Consider the following 15,918-nt stretch of genomic DNA (forward strand, 5'->3'; position numbering starts at 1 on the left):
TCGTGGGAGTCCAGCGACATAGCCATTACGCTAACTGCTGGTCCCGGTCCTGAATATTATTATTTTTTAAAATAATTATTTTATTCAACTTTGTTTATTCATTTATTTATTTATTGTATTTGCCCAGAGAGGGGCAGAGTGAGAGAGAGAGAGAAAGTCAGACAGCAAGCTGAGAAAGCAAGCTGCCAGGTCAGGGTCGCGAACCGTGGTCAGCCATGTGGGAGTCCAGCACCCTCAACCACCATGCCACCTGCTGGCCCCCCGATTACTGCTTTTTCAGGCGGTTTCTTCTGCTTCTTACTTTGTCCTGGGTCCCTTTCTCATAATATTTTCCCTATCGTTTGTTTGCTTTGGTTAGTCTTTTATTTTTATATTGAAGGCTTTCCATATGTGTATTGGTATTCCTGTGTCAAATGCAAACAGTGATAAAAGGCCTATTGGAAGCTCTGTGTGGGTGGGGGGCAGTGAGGCAGACACTCAGACAGGTGTTGAAAGGGGTATTCCATTGCTTATTTATTTATTTTTAGTTGCCTAGTGAATGTACATTCACCAGAGGGAGGGAGGGAGGGAGAAAGTCCACCCACAACAGGGTGTGGTCTTGCTGCTCTCCCTTCTTTATTTTTCTACTTTGTTAGGATTTGGGTCATGAATGCCTGTGTTTTCCAAGTGTTTCCTGGTGTTTTCCAAGACTCTGGGGCCAGAATTCAAACCACTGTTGACCATGTGGAATTCAGGTCCCTTAACTTCTAGAATATGGGTTGACCTATTTGCTTATCTTTATCTGCCGGTCTTTTCTCTGATGCTGTTAGCTCCTCCAGGGAAGAATCCTATACATTTCTTCCCTAAGTTGTGGGACTGCTAGAATTCCAGGAGTGGGCTTCGAGAGTGTGGCTGAGTGGCGTCACTGTTGTTATACAAGATTCACATGTCCTGCTTTCAGTCAGCTTCACTCTGTCCCCAGCTGAGCATGATCCCTGAGTCCAGAACATGACTTGCTCATCTTCTCCGAGAGTAAGTTGGCTTCCTCTTCTGCGAGTCGGTGGAGGGAGTCTCGGGCCACATGGAATGAGAGTGGAGTCCTGAGCAGCTGTGCACTCCTTAAATACAGACTTTCAGCAGATTCTGGTTTTAGCTCTACACCTTGCTCTGTCTTCTGCTCTATCTTGAATCTTTAGGGACTTTGGAGGCTTTCAGAGGCTCTGTGGTACAAATGGCTTATTTCCTATCTAGATCACCCTCTTTAGCTAATTGGGTTTCCAAGCCCTCCATTCTTCTGAGATGGTTCTCACCCCTGCACTGCCATTCAGTGGTTTTTAGGGAACACATGTAGATACAGCTGTGATGAACCCAAGAGCCCTTAGGGGGTTCTGTCCAGAAGAGCTCATAGCGCACCTGCAAGGGCTGGGTAGGGGGGAGGCTGGGTCATGGACTGGGGAGGGACACGAGGACAGGAGGCTAGTGCATGACCCTGTGTGTGGTGACAAGTGTGGGAGCTAGGACTGGCATCAGGGGAAGGAGAGGAGGAGAGAATCCTGGGTGTGCAGGGGAAGAATCCGGATGCCACCTCAGGCTCTGACTTGGTTGGTAGACTCACCATCCCTTCACTGGACCGAGGAATACAGTCAGGAGTAGGTTGCCTCCAGAGGATGGGTTCCTTGAGGGAAGCATGGAGCCCGAGGGACCTCCAGGTGGGCAGGGCCAGCAGCAGGTGGGCAGGGTGTGAAGCACAGGCAATGTATCTCTGCATGATAGGGAGGGCTGGCCTGGATGAGATCATCCAGCTAGGAGGTGGGAGGGCGGAGACAGCACTACCCAGAGATGAAAGGGAGTGAGATAAATGCGGGTGGGGACCCAGGTGACCACCAGCCCAGCCCTTTCACACCAGCTACCTAAAATGGTGGCCTTTGAGGCTCTGAGGTTAGCCAGAGCAGCTGAGCCCTGGGGCTGCTAAATTTAGACAGCCCTGGGGCTTCCCACCACTCTGCAGCAGCTGTTCCTGGACAGCTGGGGGATGGCCCGGGGATGTGGGGCTCAGACTCAGGAAGAGTTGATGGTGGCGATTACCTTCTGCCCTCAGCCGGTTTCTGGGTGTGCCTGCCTCCTTCCCAGCGCCAGCATCTCAGATCTAGCTGCGGCAGGCAGATCTCAAAGTGCGTATCACACTAGCTCAGGGCTAGCTCAGGGCTGACACCTAGAAGAGGACTATGCTGGAGTTCTCTTGCTGTGTGTCTCTTGGCAGATCTGCTGAATATAAAAGCAAGCATAGCAGGCCAACCGGTGGTGTGGCGGTTAAGGCACTGGACCCCATGTGACCAACTATGCAGTTCAAGTCCTGGACTTAGCGGCTTAAAATATACACTAGGCACATGTGCGTGTGTGCCCAAATTCTTGAAAGGAGAATGGAGAAGGGACTGTGGCATGGCCATCCTCCCTGGGGTGGGGGTTGCTTTCTCACTTTCTCTCTCTCTCTAAAGAATATGTACATGTTTGGGAACCAGCAGTTAGCATGATGGCTATGTTGCTGGACTTCCATGTATTCGACCGCGGTTCGCGTCCCGGACCCAGTGGCTTAAACTCACACTGGGCGCGTGTGCGTGTGTGCCCAAGATCGCAAGAGGAGAATGGAGAAGGGATTGTGGCATGACCATCCCCTCTGGGGGATGATTTCTCGCTTTCTGTCTCTGTGTCTCTCTCTGTCTGGCGAGCGCACGCGCCCTATAGTGAAAACCTCTCCAAAAAAGAAAAAAAAGAAAAGATAAAAAATAAAAAAGAGTATGTACATGTTATAGCAAAACTTATGGGGGAAAAAAGATAAATAGGAACCTTGGCTGCTTGCTGGCCTGTGTGTGCACTACGCCAAGCCTTTACACGCTTTCTGTCACTGAATACGTATGAGATGGGAACTTTCTGAGATAGGAACTGTACCCATTGTGTGGATGAGAAAATCGAGGCTCAGAGAAGTGAGGTGACTTGTTTAAAATGGAGTCCATGCATGTCTATACTAAACAGACTCCCAGTGTATGCTAGCTATCAGCTGTGCCCTTTCCTGTGAGAGAGCTCACCCCCAAACCTATCAGTCCTCAAGTGGAGGGGTACTTGTGTGCATGCCCTTTGCCTGTGTGCCACGGATGTCGCCTCCTGGTCCTGAGCCCCTCTAGGCTTCTCTAGAGACCACAAAACTCCTGATGAATTAATCTCATCCCTCCATCAAGGAGGCACTTACAGAAATTACAAGGCCAGGCCACCAGTGTGGGTTTGCTGGCAGCCAGCCACTGGGGCCATAAAACAAATTGAAAGAAACAAAAATAAATAAATAAAATGAGAAAACTCCTACTCTCACTCTCTCTCGCTTTCTTTCTGTTAAGTGTGCGTGCGCACACACCCCTCCTCCCTGCCCCCAAAAGGGGCGAGAACATTGTTTGGGATGCTGTTAGCACGTGACCCCTTGTCCTGGGAGGGCACGAGTGTCAGGTGCATACAGTGCTTAGCCTTGTCCTGGGAGGGCACGAGTGTCAGGTGCTTCTGTCCACCCTCCCTCAAGGGATGCTGGCTGGTTGTGCAGCCGAGAGCTGGCATGGCAAGAGTTAAGTTTGTAAGCGGTGTCTCCTGTGAGCCCGGGGGAAACTGCATAGGGCTCAGAGCAGACTGCAGCTGACCACCTGGGTTGAAGTGCTGTTCTCCCTCATGCTGGACTCTGCTTACCTTTCCCATCTGTAAGATAAGAGGATCAGGGCCAGCTGGTGGCATGATGGTTAAGGTAGCTGGATCCCCCATGGCTGACTACATGGTTCAAGTCCTGAACCCGGTGGCATAAAAAACATGCCAGGCACAAGTACATGTGTGCCCAGAATCCCAAAAGGAGGGAGAAATAGAGAAGGGATTACGGTGTGTCCATCCCCTGGGGCGCGGGGGGGGGGGCGTACTTTCTCTCTGATGAGTGCATGTACCCTTTAACAAAGAGAAAATCATATTTATTTCCAGCGCTGCTAGGAAAACTAAAGACTCAATGTGTAAAGTGGAAACAGCTACTCCCTAATCAGCAGTGTCCACTGAGCGCCTACTGTGTACCGCACTTCAACTATGGACTTTATGGATAGGGCTAGTTGAAAGGAATCAGTCTGGGGACCAGCAGATGGCAGAATGGTTACATGGCTGGACTCCCATGTAGTTGACTGCGGTTTGAGTCCCGGACCTGGTGGCTTAAAACTCACGTCAGGTGTGTGTGCGTGCATGCCCAAAACCCCGAGGGGAGAATGGAGGAGAAGGGATTGCTGCGTGGCCTTCCCCCCGGAGGTTTCCCCTTCTCGTTTTCTGTCTCTGTGAGCACATGTGCCCTCTAGTAAAAATGTCTCAAAAAAAAAAAAAAAAAGGAAGCAGTTCTGACAGGTGATATGATGGGGATATCAATCAGTTTTCAACAGGGAAAGGACTGGAGATAACAGGGCAGGCCAGGCGAGGGGTGGAGGGAGCACAGCGGCCTCCGCCTCCGTCCTGCCACAGCAGCAGAGGCCTGGAAGCCCAGCAGATCCTTGAGTTCCAGGAACTGATGTTGTGCAGATTGACTGCGCAGTGGAGGCTGGAGAGGGCGTGGCTAGGTGGGACAGGACCAAACCACTGTCTCCTCTGCCCAGAGACTTGGATGGTGCAGTTCTCTTCCTCTGTTTTTCTTTCTAATTTTTCCATGCTTATGTGAATGTTGAAATGATTTCCCCGAAATGCACGTAAGCCAGAGTCCTCTTCTCAGAGAGTTAGGGTTAGCGTTAGGGTTAGGGTTGGGGTTGGGGTTAGAACAGGGTTAGTTAAAAGAGGGGGAGGGTGGGCACACAGATGAGCGAGCAAGTCCAGTCTGTGCCACCCTTTCCTCTCTGTCCCCTTTCCTGCAAGAAGGAGGCTGGGGACCACCCTCTGTGCTGGAGCATGGAGGGGTGGGAGAGGGAAAGGGACGAAGATCTTGAACATCATGGATTTTTAGGATCCGTGGGGTAGGGGGTGGCCTTCCTAGGACCAGTCCACCTCCTGAGGACTCCAAAAAACAATGATTAATAGACTGTAAACCTTCCAGGAAGGGGACCATGGCCCTCCCCAGGGAGGAGCATTTGAAGATGCTCCTAAATAAAGCCTATGTATTTACATCGCATAGAAACAGCCTATAAAACTCAGGTTTCTCATCTGTAAGATGAGGGTTCGGGTCAGTACCTACGCTATGGAATTGCTGAGGATGGATCATAGAAGACTCACTTGGCCCTGGTCCTTTGCCTGCCTTCTGGTGGTGGGGGCTGTTTGGAGTGTGGCTGGAGACTGGGGACTGCACAAATCTAGTCTCATGGGCCTTGCATCCTCCTGGGAGAATGGGGTTGGGTGCGTGGGAACCACTGTTGTAACCTGTTTAAGGAGTGCCTGGGAAAATCCCCTTTGCTGGATGAACTGTGCTTATAAAATGAACACCTCGCATTGAGTGGCACTTTGTAATTTTTACAGCAATTCCATATTTGGTCTCGCTGCATCCGATGTTAGTAGATTCCACGCTGTTTCGCAGATGTAGGAATTGTGACTGAGAGGAAGGTGGTTTCCTCAAGGTCAACAGAGCTGGGTGGCCTGGATCTCCCCAGTGGGACTCAGAACCCAGGCCTTGGTCTCTGTGGGCAGAGTTTCCAAGATGCTTTTCCCATGCATTGGAGAGCCCAGGCTGGAGGATGGAGGGGCCAGTGGTGGCGATCCACGTTGAGGTCCTGGCCAGCCCAAGGAGGATTCTGTTCCTGCAATAAAATGCCAATTCAATGACTTTTGATGTCCCAGCCCAGTGGTGACTTCAGAGGGGTTGGTGACCATTCTCTGGATGTTTTTCCTAGTAGCTGCCTGGCCCACACAGACCTACCACCTGGAATCTCTGCATGGAAGAGTTGGAAACTTCCTGATGGGCATCTCAGAGCATCTGCTTTGAGAACCAGGCCCTGGGGACCCCTGGCAGGGTGTGTTGCTGGGAGTTGCAGGTCCTCCTGGTTAATAATCCCTGTCTGGCTTTTCTGCTGGTGGGACAGGGCTCCATAGGGCATGCACTTGGCAACCCTCTCTGTGTCTGGTTGCAGGAAACATCGAGTACAGCTGCCCAGCCACCAACGAGTGTGAGATCACGAAACGGAGGCGCAAGTCCTGCCAGGCTTGTCGCTTCATGAAATGCCTCAAAGTGGGGATGCTGAAGGAAGGTAAGAGCCCCCATGAGTGCTGGGGCCTGGGGTGGAGCTGCTCTCATTGGGGAGTTTCAGGTCCCTGTGAGACACTCACGAGCTGTGCACCTGCCCAGCGCACGTGCACTTGGGTCCTAGAATTCCAGCCTAGCCTACACCCCAGGTGGGGCCCCACCCCAGGGTGCCCCTCTCCTCCCACACTCTGCAACCTTCCTCCTCCTTCAGGATGCTCCTGTCCTTCGGGAGAGATGTGGGGTTTTGGAGGCAGGAATTGGGAGCTCTACATTAAAGATCCTTTTGGGCTCTTGACCCCTGCTGGACCCCAGACAGCTGGTAGCCTCTCCTCCCCTTTGGGGCAAGCGCCCTCTTCCCCTGGAAAAGGGGACCTGAGAGGCTGCTTTGATTGCCGGCGCCCCCTAGCGTTTGGGGTGTAAAGGGCAGGCATGTTAAGGCCCAGAATGGTATGTACTCCCTTCACCTGAGAAGAATGGCCTTTGTTTTCCAGCATGTGGACCAGGCGTCACTTTCGCCTTGTGAATGTTTCCCCTTTCCCTGTTCCCTCTGTCCTCATCGTCTCACTCCCTCGTCTCTTTGTGGCCACTTGCTCTCTTTCTCTGTTGGAGCTGATTGGTCCAATATGGCAGCCATCACCACACATGGCTGCTGAGCACTGGTCCCACCTGAGGTGTACGCTGAGTGTGAATCCGTGTTGGATTTCTCATTAGTCACTTCATTTAACTCCTTTAGGATGAGAAGTCTACTCAGCTCCCAGATGCCTGCTAGCTGTTTTGTGGGGGGCCAACAGAAGAAACAGCTCTTCCTAGATTAAAAATGGGTCATCCTGAACATTTGTTGGTTCATGTTTTTCCTTTTTTAAAAAATTTTTCAGAGGGTGCATGTGCACGCCTGACAGATGGAGAGGGAGAAAGCACCCGCCAATGGGGCGTGCCCATGCCAGTTCCTCTCTCCCTCACGTCAGGATTTGGGGCATGCGCACACACGTGCCTGGCCTGTCTTATCTTCCAAGTTGTTGTGGCTAGGACTTGAACTATGTGGTCAGCCATGTGGGTTCTGGCTCTCTTAAATCCCATGGAGCAGACCCTGTCGGTTCTTTTTTTTTTTTTAACTCATTGTCTTAATTTATTAGTATGGTCATACAAAATTTTAACTCTGTTATATATTTGCTCAAATGGTAATACAGATTTCATGATATACTTTTATTTAATTCATTTTGACTCTAAGCTCTTTCAGTCTTGCCCCATGTGTAGGCTATGTCAAAACTTGTGGCTGAACCGGATCTCTTGGCTCCTACCCCGGACTTTTTTTTTTTTTTGTCTTTTTGGAGCCCCTGGTATACACAGATGGGGAAACTGAGGCACAATGGCCCAGCGAGGCATGCCTTAACACTAATCTCAGGGACTCTCTCTCTGCGTGGTGCTGGAGACCCAAGGGTACCTAAGGCTTGGAGAGACCCCTTTCTCCTGAGCCTGGGAGGTGGACCTGTTCCGAGAGGCTGGTGTGAGGACAGCAGGGCAAGCTGTGGGCCAGCTGGCCAGCAGCCTTTCCCAGGCTAGCGGCAGCCTCTCTGCATACCTGACAGCATCGGAGGAACTCAGAGCAGAAAGAAGCCTCGCTGTCCTCAATATACCCCTGAATTTTGAAGGCCACAAAATTGAGCCCCATGGGGTTGAGGTGAGATGACCCTCCCATCTTTAGTTGCTCTTTTCTTTGGGGGCAGCTGAGTCCAGAGCCTGGGGCCTCCCTCGCTCCATGCTGTGTGTCCCCATGGCGTAGGTCAGGGGTCAGGGAGGGTGGAGAGGGCACCGCCACTCAATCCCTGGGCCTGCTGGACCATCTTGCAACACTGCTGAATAATTGTCAGGGGCTACTCAGTGCCAGGAGGAGAGTGGGGTACTTTAGTGGCCCCCCAGGGAGAAGGAAACTGCGAAGGGACCCACTGGTGCAGGGAAGGGATGGCCAAGCCTGTGACTGATGGTGGCAGCTCAGATCCCTGGACTGGTCCCGGGATGATGATGTGAGAGGGGCTGGGAAGTCAGGGGGGGTGCAGGGTGTTGCTCCCCCACTGTAAACAGCCCTGCAGTTGTGCCCACTTTCAACCGTCTACCTAGGGCGTCCCAGGCTGGGTCCTGGGCAGCCATGCTGAGCCCGAAGAGGCCCTGTAAGGAGCTCTGCCTGAAGGAGGAGGGGATAGTCCCCTGGATGCTCCCCACCCCCTGCTCCCCTCTTGCTGGCAGGTCTAAATTCAAAAGGGGGACATGACACAAAGCAGAGTGCCTCTTTTGGTGTCTGTCCCCTGCAGAGCCTTAGCAAGATCCTGGGATCTGAAGCTCCGTGGGGACTGGGCCCTTGAGGAGGACCGTTCCTCATTCAGGAGCCTGGGTTTCTGCCAGCTGGGGGCTCTTGGCAGCTGCCATGGCTCTGGCTTTTGTTTGGGTGTCCCTTCTAGCACTGCTGCTCTGCGTTCAGGGCCCGGACCCTAGGGACCAGCTCTGTCTCCCCTACCTCCCACTGTCTTCCTGCAAACTCTGCCTTGACTCTGAAAGGCAAACTTTACCGGTACAGCTCCCCACGCTCCCAACCCTGGCTTCTCACTGTGTTCTCACCACGGCCTCTCTGGTGTAGGGGGACCCCTAGCCAGGCCCTAAGTCTTACAGTAGCAGGGAGGCTGGGAGGGAGAGTGTGAATGCTGTCTGCCCTCTCCCTCCCTCACAGGCACCTCTCTGTTTCCCTCCGCCTACTCAGCTGCTCTGTTCGTAGTTTACAGTGTTTCTTCTCTTAGGTAAAATCATCTGAGAGTCTGCTTTATGATTTGGGGATGCCCAGCAACTGTTGGGGAAGAGGCCAGACTTGCTTCCTCTTACCCTTTCCCTGAGGTTGCAGCTGCTCAGGGATCCCCACTTAGTAGGTGCCCAGCCGTTGGGGACTGACCTCTGCCTGCCCCTGCAGTGCCCTGGGACACCCGAGCAGGCTGAGAAGGCAGGCGATGTCCACAGGTTTATCTTGCATTAAGCATATGAAAACCTGTGTTTCCATGGGAAAAAGTATTCTTTCTAATTAATTAATTAATTTCAATTTGCTATAGAGCATGTGCACTTGTCAGAGAGAGAGCAGAAAGAGAGGGAAGGTGAGAAAGCACCCCCTGGAGAGATGGCTACATCACAATCTCTTTCCTACTATTTCTTCTCTTGGGATCTTGGGCACATATGTACATGGGCCAGTGTGTCTCTCAAGCCACCAAGTCTGGGACTGGAATCATGAAGTCATCCCTGTGGGTTCCAGCACCTTAACTACCACAACACCAGCTGGCCCCAAAGTATTCTCTTTATACAAAATTGGATACAACATGTTAACGAGTTTAGGAGTTGGTGGCCTGCGTCCTGCTCCTGGCTCTCAGGTGTCCTTGCTGTGTAGTGTTCCAGGCGCAGTGCCCATTCTCTTCACCTGTACAACAGGGGTATTGATACCTGCTCTCGGTCACCTGGTCAAGGGGGACAACAGCTGATACAATCCATTGGCATTGCTCTCTGGGTTTGTAAACTAGTGTTAGATTCAAAGATAGGCTCGTTTACACTCAGCTTATCACAGCCTGCCCGTGTCCAGCGTCCAGCTGTCTGGATGATCTTCTGGGGTTGCTAGTGGACATCTGAGGGAATGGCCTTGTCTTGCACTGGCCCCCTCCCTGGGTTCCAGCATCAGGAGAGGAGGTTCCCCTGCTAGTGGGCTCTGCAGCCTGGCCACAGTGTGGGCAGACTCCGCCTTGAATCCAGAAAAACTCTGCAAAGTCACTTGCTGCATTTCAGAGGCTGCACCCCAAGTCTTCAGTCCAACTCTGGGGTTTCAGCAACTCTCCTCCATCTCTCGTCCCTGCAAACTTCACCTTCTCCTTCACCTCCCACAAAACCCTGGCCTCCCAGGCCCACTCCGTTTCCTCCCCCCACTCAGCCCCTGCCTGCCTTTCCCCAAGTGTTTTCTAAAAGATATTTGATTTCAGTGAAAGCTGGGCTGACATCCGTGCAATGCGCTCTCCCTCTCTCTTTGTGCTTGTTGGGGAGGCGAGGGCTCCTCCGGGGATTCTGGGTAATTGGGTTAGTGGCCAGCTCATGTCAGGAAATTAAAAGGAGGCCCTGATCAGGTTCCTGCTGCATGGGATTTAATGGCTTTGTATTTATAGAGGATTCTGCCTCTAGCCCATGCCAGAAATACCACTTTTCTGGCCCTGTGAATGAAGAAAGAGAATGAGAGATGACTTGCCTTTAAAAATTCTTTTTCTTTTCCAAAATACATTAGTGTTTTGAAACAAACCAACTCTCTGGCACTTGAGAGAATGGTACTAAGCTACAGCCTGAGAGTGCTAACGTGTGTTTGTATCTCCCCAAAACCACTTTCCCTTCCGCACACGCACATACACGCACATACACACACCCCCACATCATCTCCCCTGACACACACACCCCATCTGACAGCTCCCAAGATCTACCCATGTGCCCTGACGTCCCTGGGTCACTCAGGCAACCTCTGTTGGGAAGGTGTTGGCTGAATGAATACGTGATGCTCTTGTCTGTGCCGAGTCCTTGTTACTGTTCACTTGGGGCTTTCAGTGTTTCAAAACTTGACAGTTTCAGTGGTCAAAAACCCAGTAAAATCCCAGCTGCTCCACTGACCGGCTTCTCGGTCAAGTTATTTATTTATTTATTTATTTATTTATTTATTTATTTATTTATTTATTTATTTATTTATTTTTGGTGCCCTAGGGCATGTGTGCTCATCAGAGAGAGAGACAGAGACAGTGAGAGGTAAAGTGAGAAGTTATGCCCTATAGGGCATGGCCATGCAGCAGTCCCTTCTCCATTCTCCTCCTGGGATTTTGGGCACGCACACACATGCAACCAGAATGATTTTCAAGCTACCAGATCCGGGACTTTGAACTGTAGTCGGCCATGTGGGAGTCCAGTGACATAACCACTATGCCACCTGCTGGCCCTGTTGGGCTGGTTATTTCATCCCTATAAAATTGGGAATGATAATAGTGACTGTTTTCCTCTTGCTCCAATCTTCAGGGAAAGTCCTTAGATGCCTAGTACCACGATGTCTGAGGTTGATCCTTGCTCAGAGATATTCTTCGTCATGCTTTAACATCGATGTTCTTCTGTGATCCAGGAGGCGGTTTGGAAGCTGCAGGAGCCTCTTTCCCCATCTCTGGCTCATGGCCTTGCTCACATTTTCTTGAGAAAATAGAAATGACCAAGGTCAAGTGGGAAATTTCTTACCCTTCTCCTGTTGGCCCCACAAACCTACAGTTTGTGTGTCTCTCCTGCCTTCGTTCCTGTTAGAGGGGGCCTATTCCCACTCCGTCGATCTCCCACCTGTGCTCTAAATCACTCTCGTTTTTCTTTAACAAGGACTTTATTCCTGTAGTATCCTCTCTGCTTCCAGCATCATCAAATTTGTCCTCACTACCAGATCATCTGCATCAGTACATAAATATATTTCTACTCTCCCCTTATGAAAACAAAATTAAATCTTACTTTTGTAGTTTGACCCTCCATCTCTATCTGAATATGGCTACCTCACCCTTTCTCTGTGGACTTCCCAAATGAATCAACAGGATTCGCATTATTACCTTCTTTATCACTATTTACTCTTAAATAGGGTCAGCAGATGGCATGGTGGCTAAGGCACTGGATTCACACATGGCTGACTATGGTTCAAGTCCTAGACCCGGCAGCTTGAGAGACATCCCAGGCGCATGCACATGCATGTCCAAAATCTCAAGGGGAGAATGGAGGAGAAAGGATAGTGGCAGGGGGCGTGCCATCCCCCTTAGGGGGTGGGGGTGGTGATTTCTCATTTTCCGTTTTGCTGGCAAGCACTATGGCAAAAACCTAAAACAAAAACAAAAACAAAAAATAAAGAAAAACTTCTCTAAGGCTGGCTCATGATCTAACTGTTAGAGAGTCAGACACCTCCCCCCGCCCCCCATGGCCAACTGCATGAATCAAATTCTGGCCCTAGAGGCATGAAAAACTGAGATAGACCTGCAGGCATGCCCCAGAGATCTCAGTAGGCTAGAAACGTGGAAGAGCAGAGGTTGACTCAATGTAAATGCCGTGGCCAGCAGCCAACCCCGTAGCTCTTTCTCATGGAGGAAAAGAGGAGGGAAAGGAAGTGGAAGCTGACTTTCCTTGTCGTATATGCAGCTTGGGACATTTCTTGGCAGTGGGACACAGGGGTCACACAGGCCTGCTGACACATCCTCAGGGACGTGGTGACGAGGGTCCAGGGGAGAGCAGCTTGAGAGTGGACACAGCTTTCATAGACAGAGTGCAGGGAGCTTGTCTCTCACTACCATTTTACTCGTCATGGTGCCCAGAGTCCACAGAGCAGCTGACACGGCCCCAGGATATTAGGCAGTTGTACAGTCACTACCAGGCTCTTTCTCAGCTTGCAAGTGAGTAAGGTGCAAAGGCAGCCCCACATCGCCGTATGTCTGAGACAGAAACCCTGCAGGACAGTGGCAAGGGGCCAGTTGTGCAGGGATGTGGATGGGAGCTGAAGGCACATCTGGGCTGGGGGAACCTGTGAGCATGCCCACATGACCACAGCTTCTGAGCTCCAGAGCCCAGGGACCCCACATAACCTTTTGGGTGTTTTGTTTATTTGTTTTTATCCTCCTTTGGGGGAATGGGTCAGCTAGAGTTTGGTGAAATTTACAGGCAGTCAACTCCCAAATCTCCTAGGAGGAATGCTGGTCAGATATAAGCACGGAATAAAACAGGGTTAGTGTAGCGCTCCCCAGAACTGGCATGTCATCAGCTTGCTGGAGGAGCTTTGAAAACATCCATTGCTGGACATCTCCCCAGATCTACTGACTCAGGACTCTGAGGGGTGAATCCTGTTCAAAGACTTTTCGGGCCATTCTGATGGTCACCCAGGACTACGGCTGCAAGTTCAGGGCAGAGGAGGCAGGACTTGCAGACCCCTTGAGCCAGGCTCAGAGCCTCCTGCCATTCGCTGGCTGTGCGGCCCTGAGCAAGTCACCTGACCTTTCTGGACCTTGGTTTTCACTTGAGACTAGTAATAGTTTGGTATTCTCGCTTCTTAGCAGTGTCATGCAGCTCAAATGAGATATGACTGTGAAATAGCTTCGAGTCAGCTGATGTGTGGTTCAAGGCCTAGACTTGGTAGCTTGAAAGATGCACCAGGGGTGTGTATGTGTTTGTGTGTGCGCGCACACGTGCGTGCTCAAAATCCTGAGAGGAGAATGGAGCAGAAGGGATTATGGTGTGGCCATCCCTGCTTGGGGGGAAGGGGCTTTATTTCTCTCTCAGTCTCCAGCAAGCACATGCACCCTATAGCAAATTTAAAAAAAAAAAAAAAAAAAGAAGAGAAAAGGAAATAGCTTCATCAACCGTGAAGCATTGCACAAGTGTGAGTCTGCTGATATGATTAATAAAATAAGGATGTTGCATTTGGTGGCAGGGAGGAGTTCTGGATATGGGGAGAAGGGTCTTGACCATGAGAACCTTGCAGTGTTAGCAAGGACCCTGCCCGTAAACCTGGACAGCAGCCTGAGGAAGGACAGTGGCTCCAGGGCCTTTCTCTCTCCTGCCCTGAGTCTTTTCTGTGAGAAGAGAAATGTAACGGGGCAAGTGCCATCAGGAGCAGGCCCTTGCTTGGTGGGACTTTCACTGGTTATTTTTAGTGCTTGGGCAGAAAAGAAAGAAACTGAAACTGGCCTCTGCCGCTTCTGCCCCTGCACACTTGGCTATTTTTATTTCCGAAAGACTGGGATCCCGTCCAGCTTAGGCAGGGAAAGAGAGAATCTGGCTATTTTTATTTCCGAAAGACTGGGATCCTGTCCAGCTTAGGCAGGGAAAGCGAGAAGAAAGGAAGGAGTTAGAAGGAAGCAGGAGTTATTTTACTTCCATTAAGAAAAAGCCAGAAGCCTGATTTAATCATGTTAGCAAGGGGGCATCTGATCCCAGGTGGACCTGGTCGCTGTGGCATGCCTGCAGTGGGCGGAAGAGGCTAGCAGATGGGGCAGAGCCTTGAGAGGTTGTGGAGGCTAGTTCCCCTCTCCTGGGGAGTTTCTGCTCCAGAGCAGCTGGAAGCTTCTTGGCTATGTCCTGTTCCCTGAGCTGGGAAGTGGGATTGGACACTGCAGGAAGCTGGGGCATTAGCCTAGTGACAGGGCTGGCAGGGGTGGGAGCCAGAACAACTCAGCCGAGGGCAGAACTTTGTCCTTAGGTTGAACAGAGGAGGCCACTGAGCCTCGTTGGCAGATTCAAGAGAGCACCAATGTTGGGCCTGTGTGCCCTGGCACAGAATTTAACTTCTGAGTCTTAGTTTAGTTTTGTTTTCCCTTCCTTTATTCATTGTGGAGTATGTGCACACATGTGAGACAGAGAGAAAGAGAGGAGCACCCTCCATGGGTTCTGGTCATGCCATATTTTCCTTCTTCCAGTCTTCCATTCCATCAGATCCTGGTTACCTGTGCCTGTGTCTGGTGTGTTTCAGGATGACCTGGGCAGGGACTTGAACTGCAGTCACCATATGGGATCCATTTTCTCTCGAGCGATACATTACCACTGCATGATGGATCCAGCCTGAGAACCTTAGTTTCTTTTCCTTTTCTTTTCTTTTCTTTAGGTTTTTGCCATGGGCACAAGCATGCATTCATTGGAGAGAAACAGCAAGAGACAAAGAGGGAAAGTCAGAAATCATCCACCAGGGGGATGGCCACACTGCAATCCCTTCTCCATTCTTCTCCTGAGACTTTGGTCATACATGCATACATGGTTGGCCTGGTTTACAAGCCACCAGGTCTGGAACTTGAACCATGGTTAGCTATGTGGAAGTCCAGCACCTTAACTCTGCTATGCCACCTGCTGGCTCTGAATCTTAGTTTCTTGAGTGTTTTTGTTAAATGCATGTTACCTGTGATAGTTTTAACTACAGGGATGTGCTCTCTCTCTTCTCTTGAGGAAGGCAGTTCAAGCCAGACTCTACCACTTCACTAGGCAGATAAGAGGCAAGAAGCTCCTATCGATTATTGTGTACCAAGCACTCGGTACATTTTATGTTGTTTAATTTTACTAATCTAAGAAAGGTGAAGCTTTTTGTTTTGTTTTGGTAGGTTTTTGCCATAGGGTGCATGTACTTGCTGGAGAGAAACAGAAACAGAGAGAGGGAGAAAGTGAGAAATCACCCCCCTTCCCCAGGGTGGATGGCCATGCCGCAATCTCTTCTCCATTCTCCTGAGATTTGGGGCATACGTGCACAGTCACCTGGTGTGATTTTTCAGGCTGCTGGGTTTAGGACTCAAACTGCAGTCAGCTATGTGAGAATTCAGTGCCTTAACTACCATGACACCTCCTGGCCCTAAGGTGAAGTGGTTATAAAAACTAACAGCTTCGTTGAAATACATTTAAAGTATGCAGTTTGATGGCCTTACATATTTTTTAAAAAATGGCAAAATATGTAGCACATAAAATTTGCCTTTTTTCTTTTTTAATTGCCAGAGGATATGTGCCCTTGCCAGAGACAGCTAGAGAGGTAGAACACCCCCCCACCACCACCACCACCATGGGGCATGGTCTCTTCTCTGTTTCTCCATTGCATTGGGATTTGAGGCATGTGTGCACACATGTCTGGTGTGTTTTTCTTTCCTTTCTTTCTTTTTCTTTTTTTTTTTTTTAATTTTTTGTTTATA

The 15,918-nt window shown here is 50.5% G+C and overlaps 1 protein-coding gene across 2 annotated transcripts in view; it reads left to right on the forward strand.

Annotated features, from left to right (window-relative positions):
* Nucleotides 1-15,918, forward strand: part of ESRRB (estrogen related receptor beta) — a 115,662-nt gene that overhangs the window by 75,413 nt on the left and 24,331 nt on the right. For both annotated transcript variants that reach the window (XM_006157066.2, XM_006157067.2), the window contains exon 3: nucleotides 6,087-6,203. In XM_006157066.2, the coding sequence (XP_006157128.1) occupies nucleotides 6,087-6,203 (117 nt within the window). The remainder of the gene's footprint in view (nucleotides 1-6,086; nucleotides 6,204-15,918) is intronic.

The sequence above is a fragment of the Tupaia chinensis genome, unplaced genomic scaffold (assembly GCF_000334495.1).
Source record: "Tupaia chinensis unplaced genomic scaffold, TupChi_1.0 Scaffold000528_1, whole genome shotgun sequence".
Taxonomy (NCBI): Eukaryota; Metazoa; Chordata; class Mammalia; order Scandentia; family Tupaiidae; genus Tupaia; species Tupaia belangeri.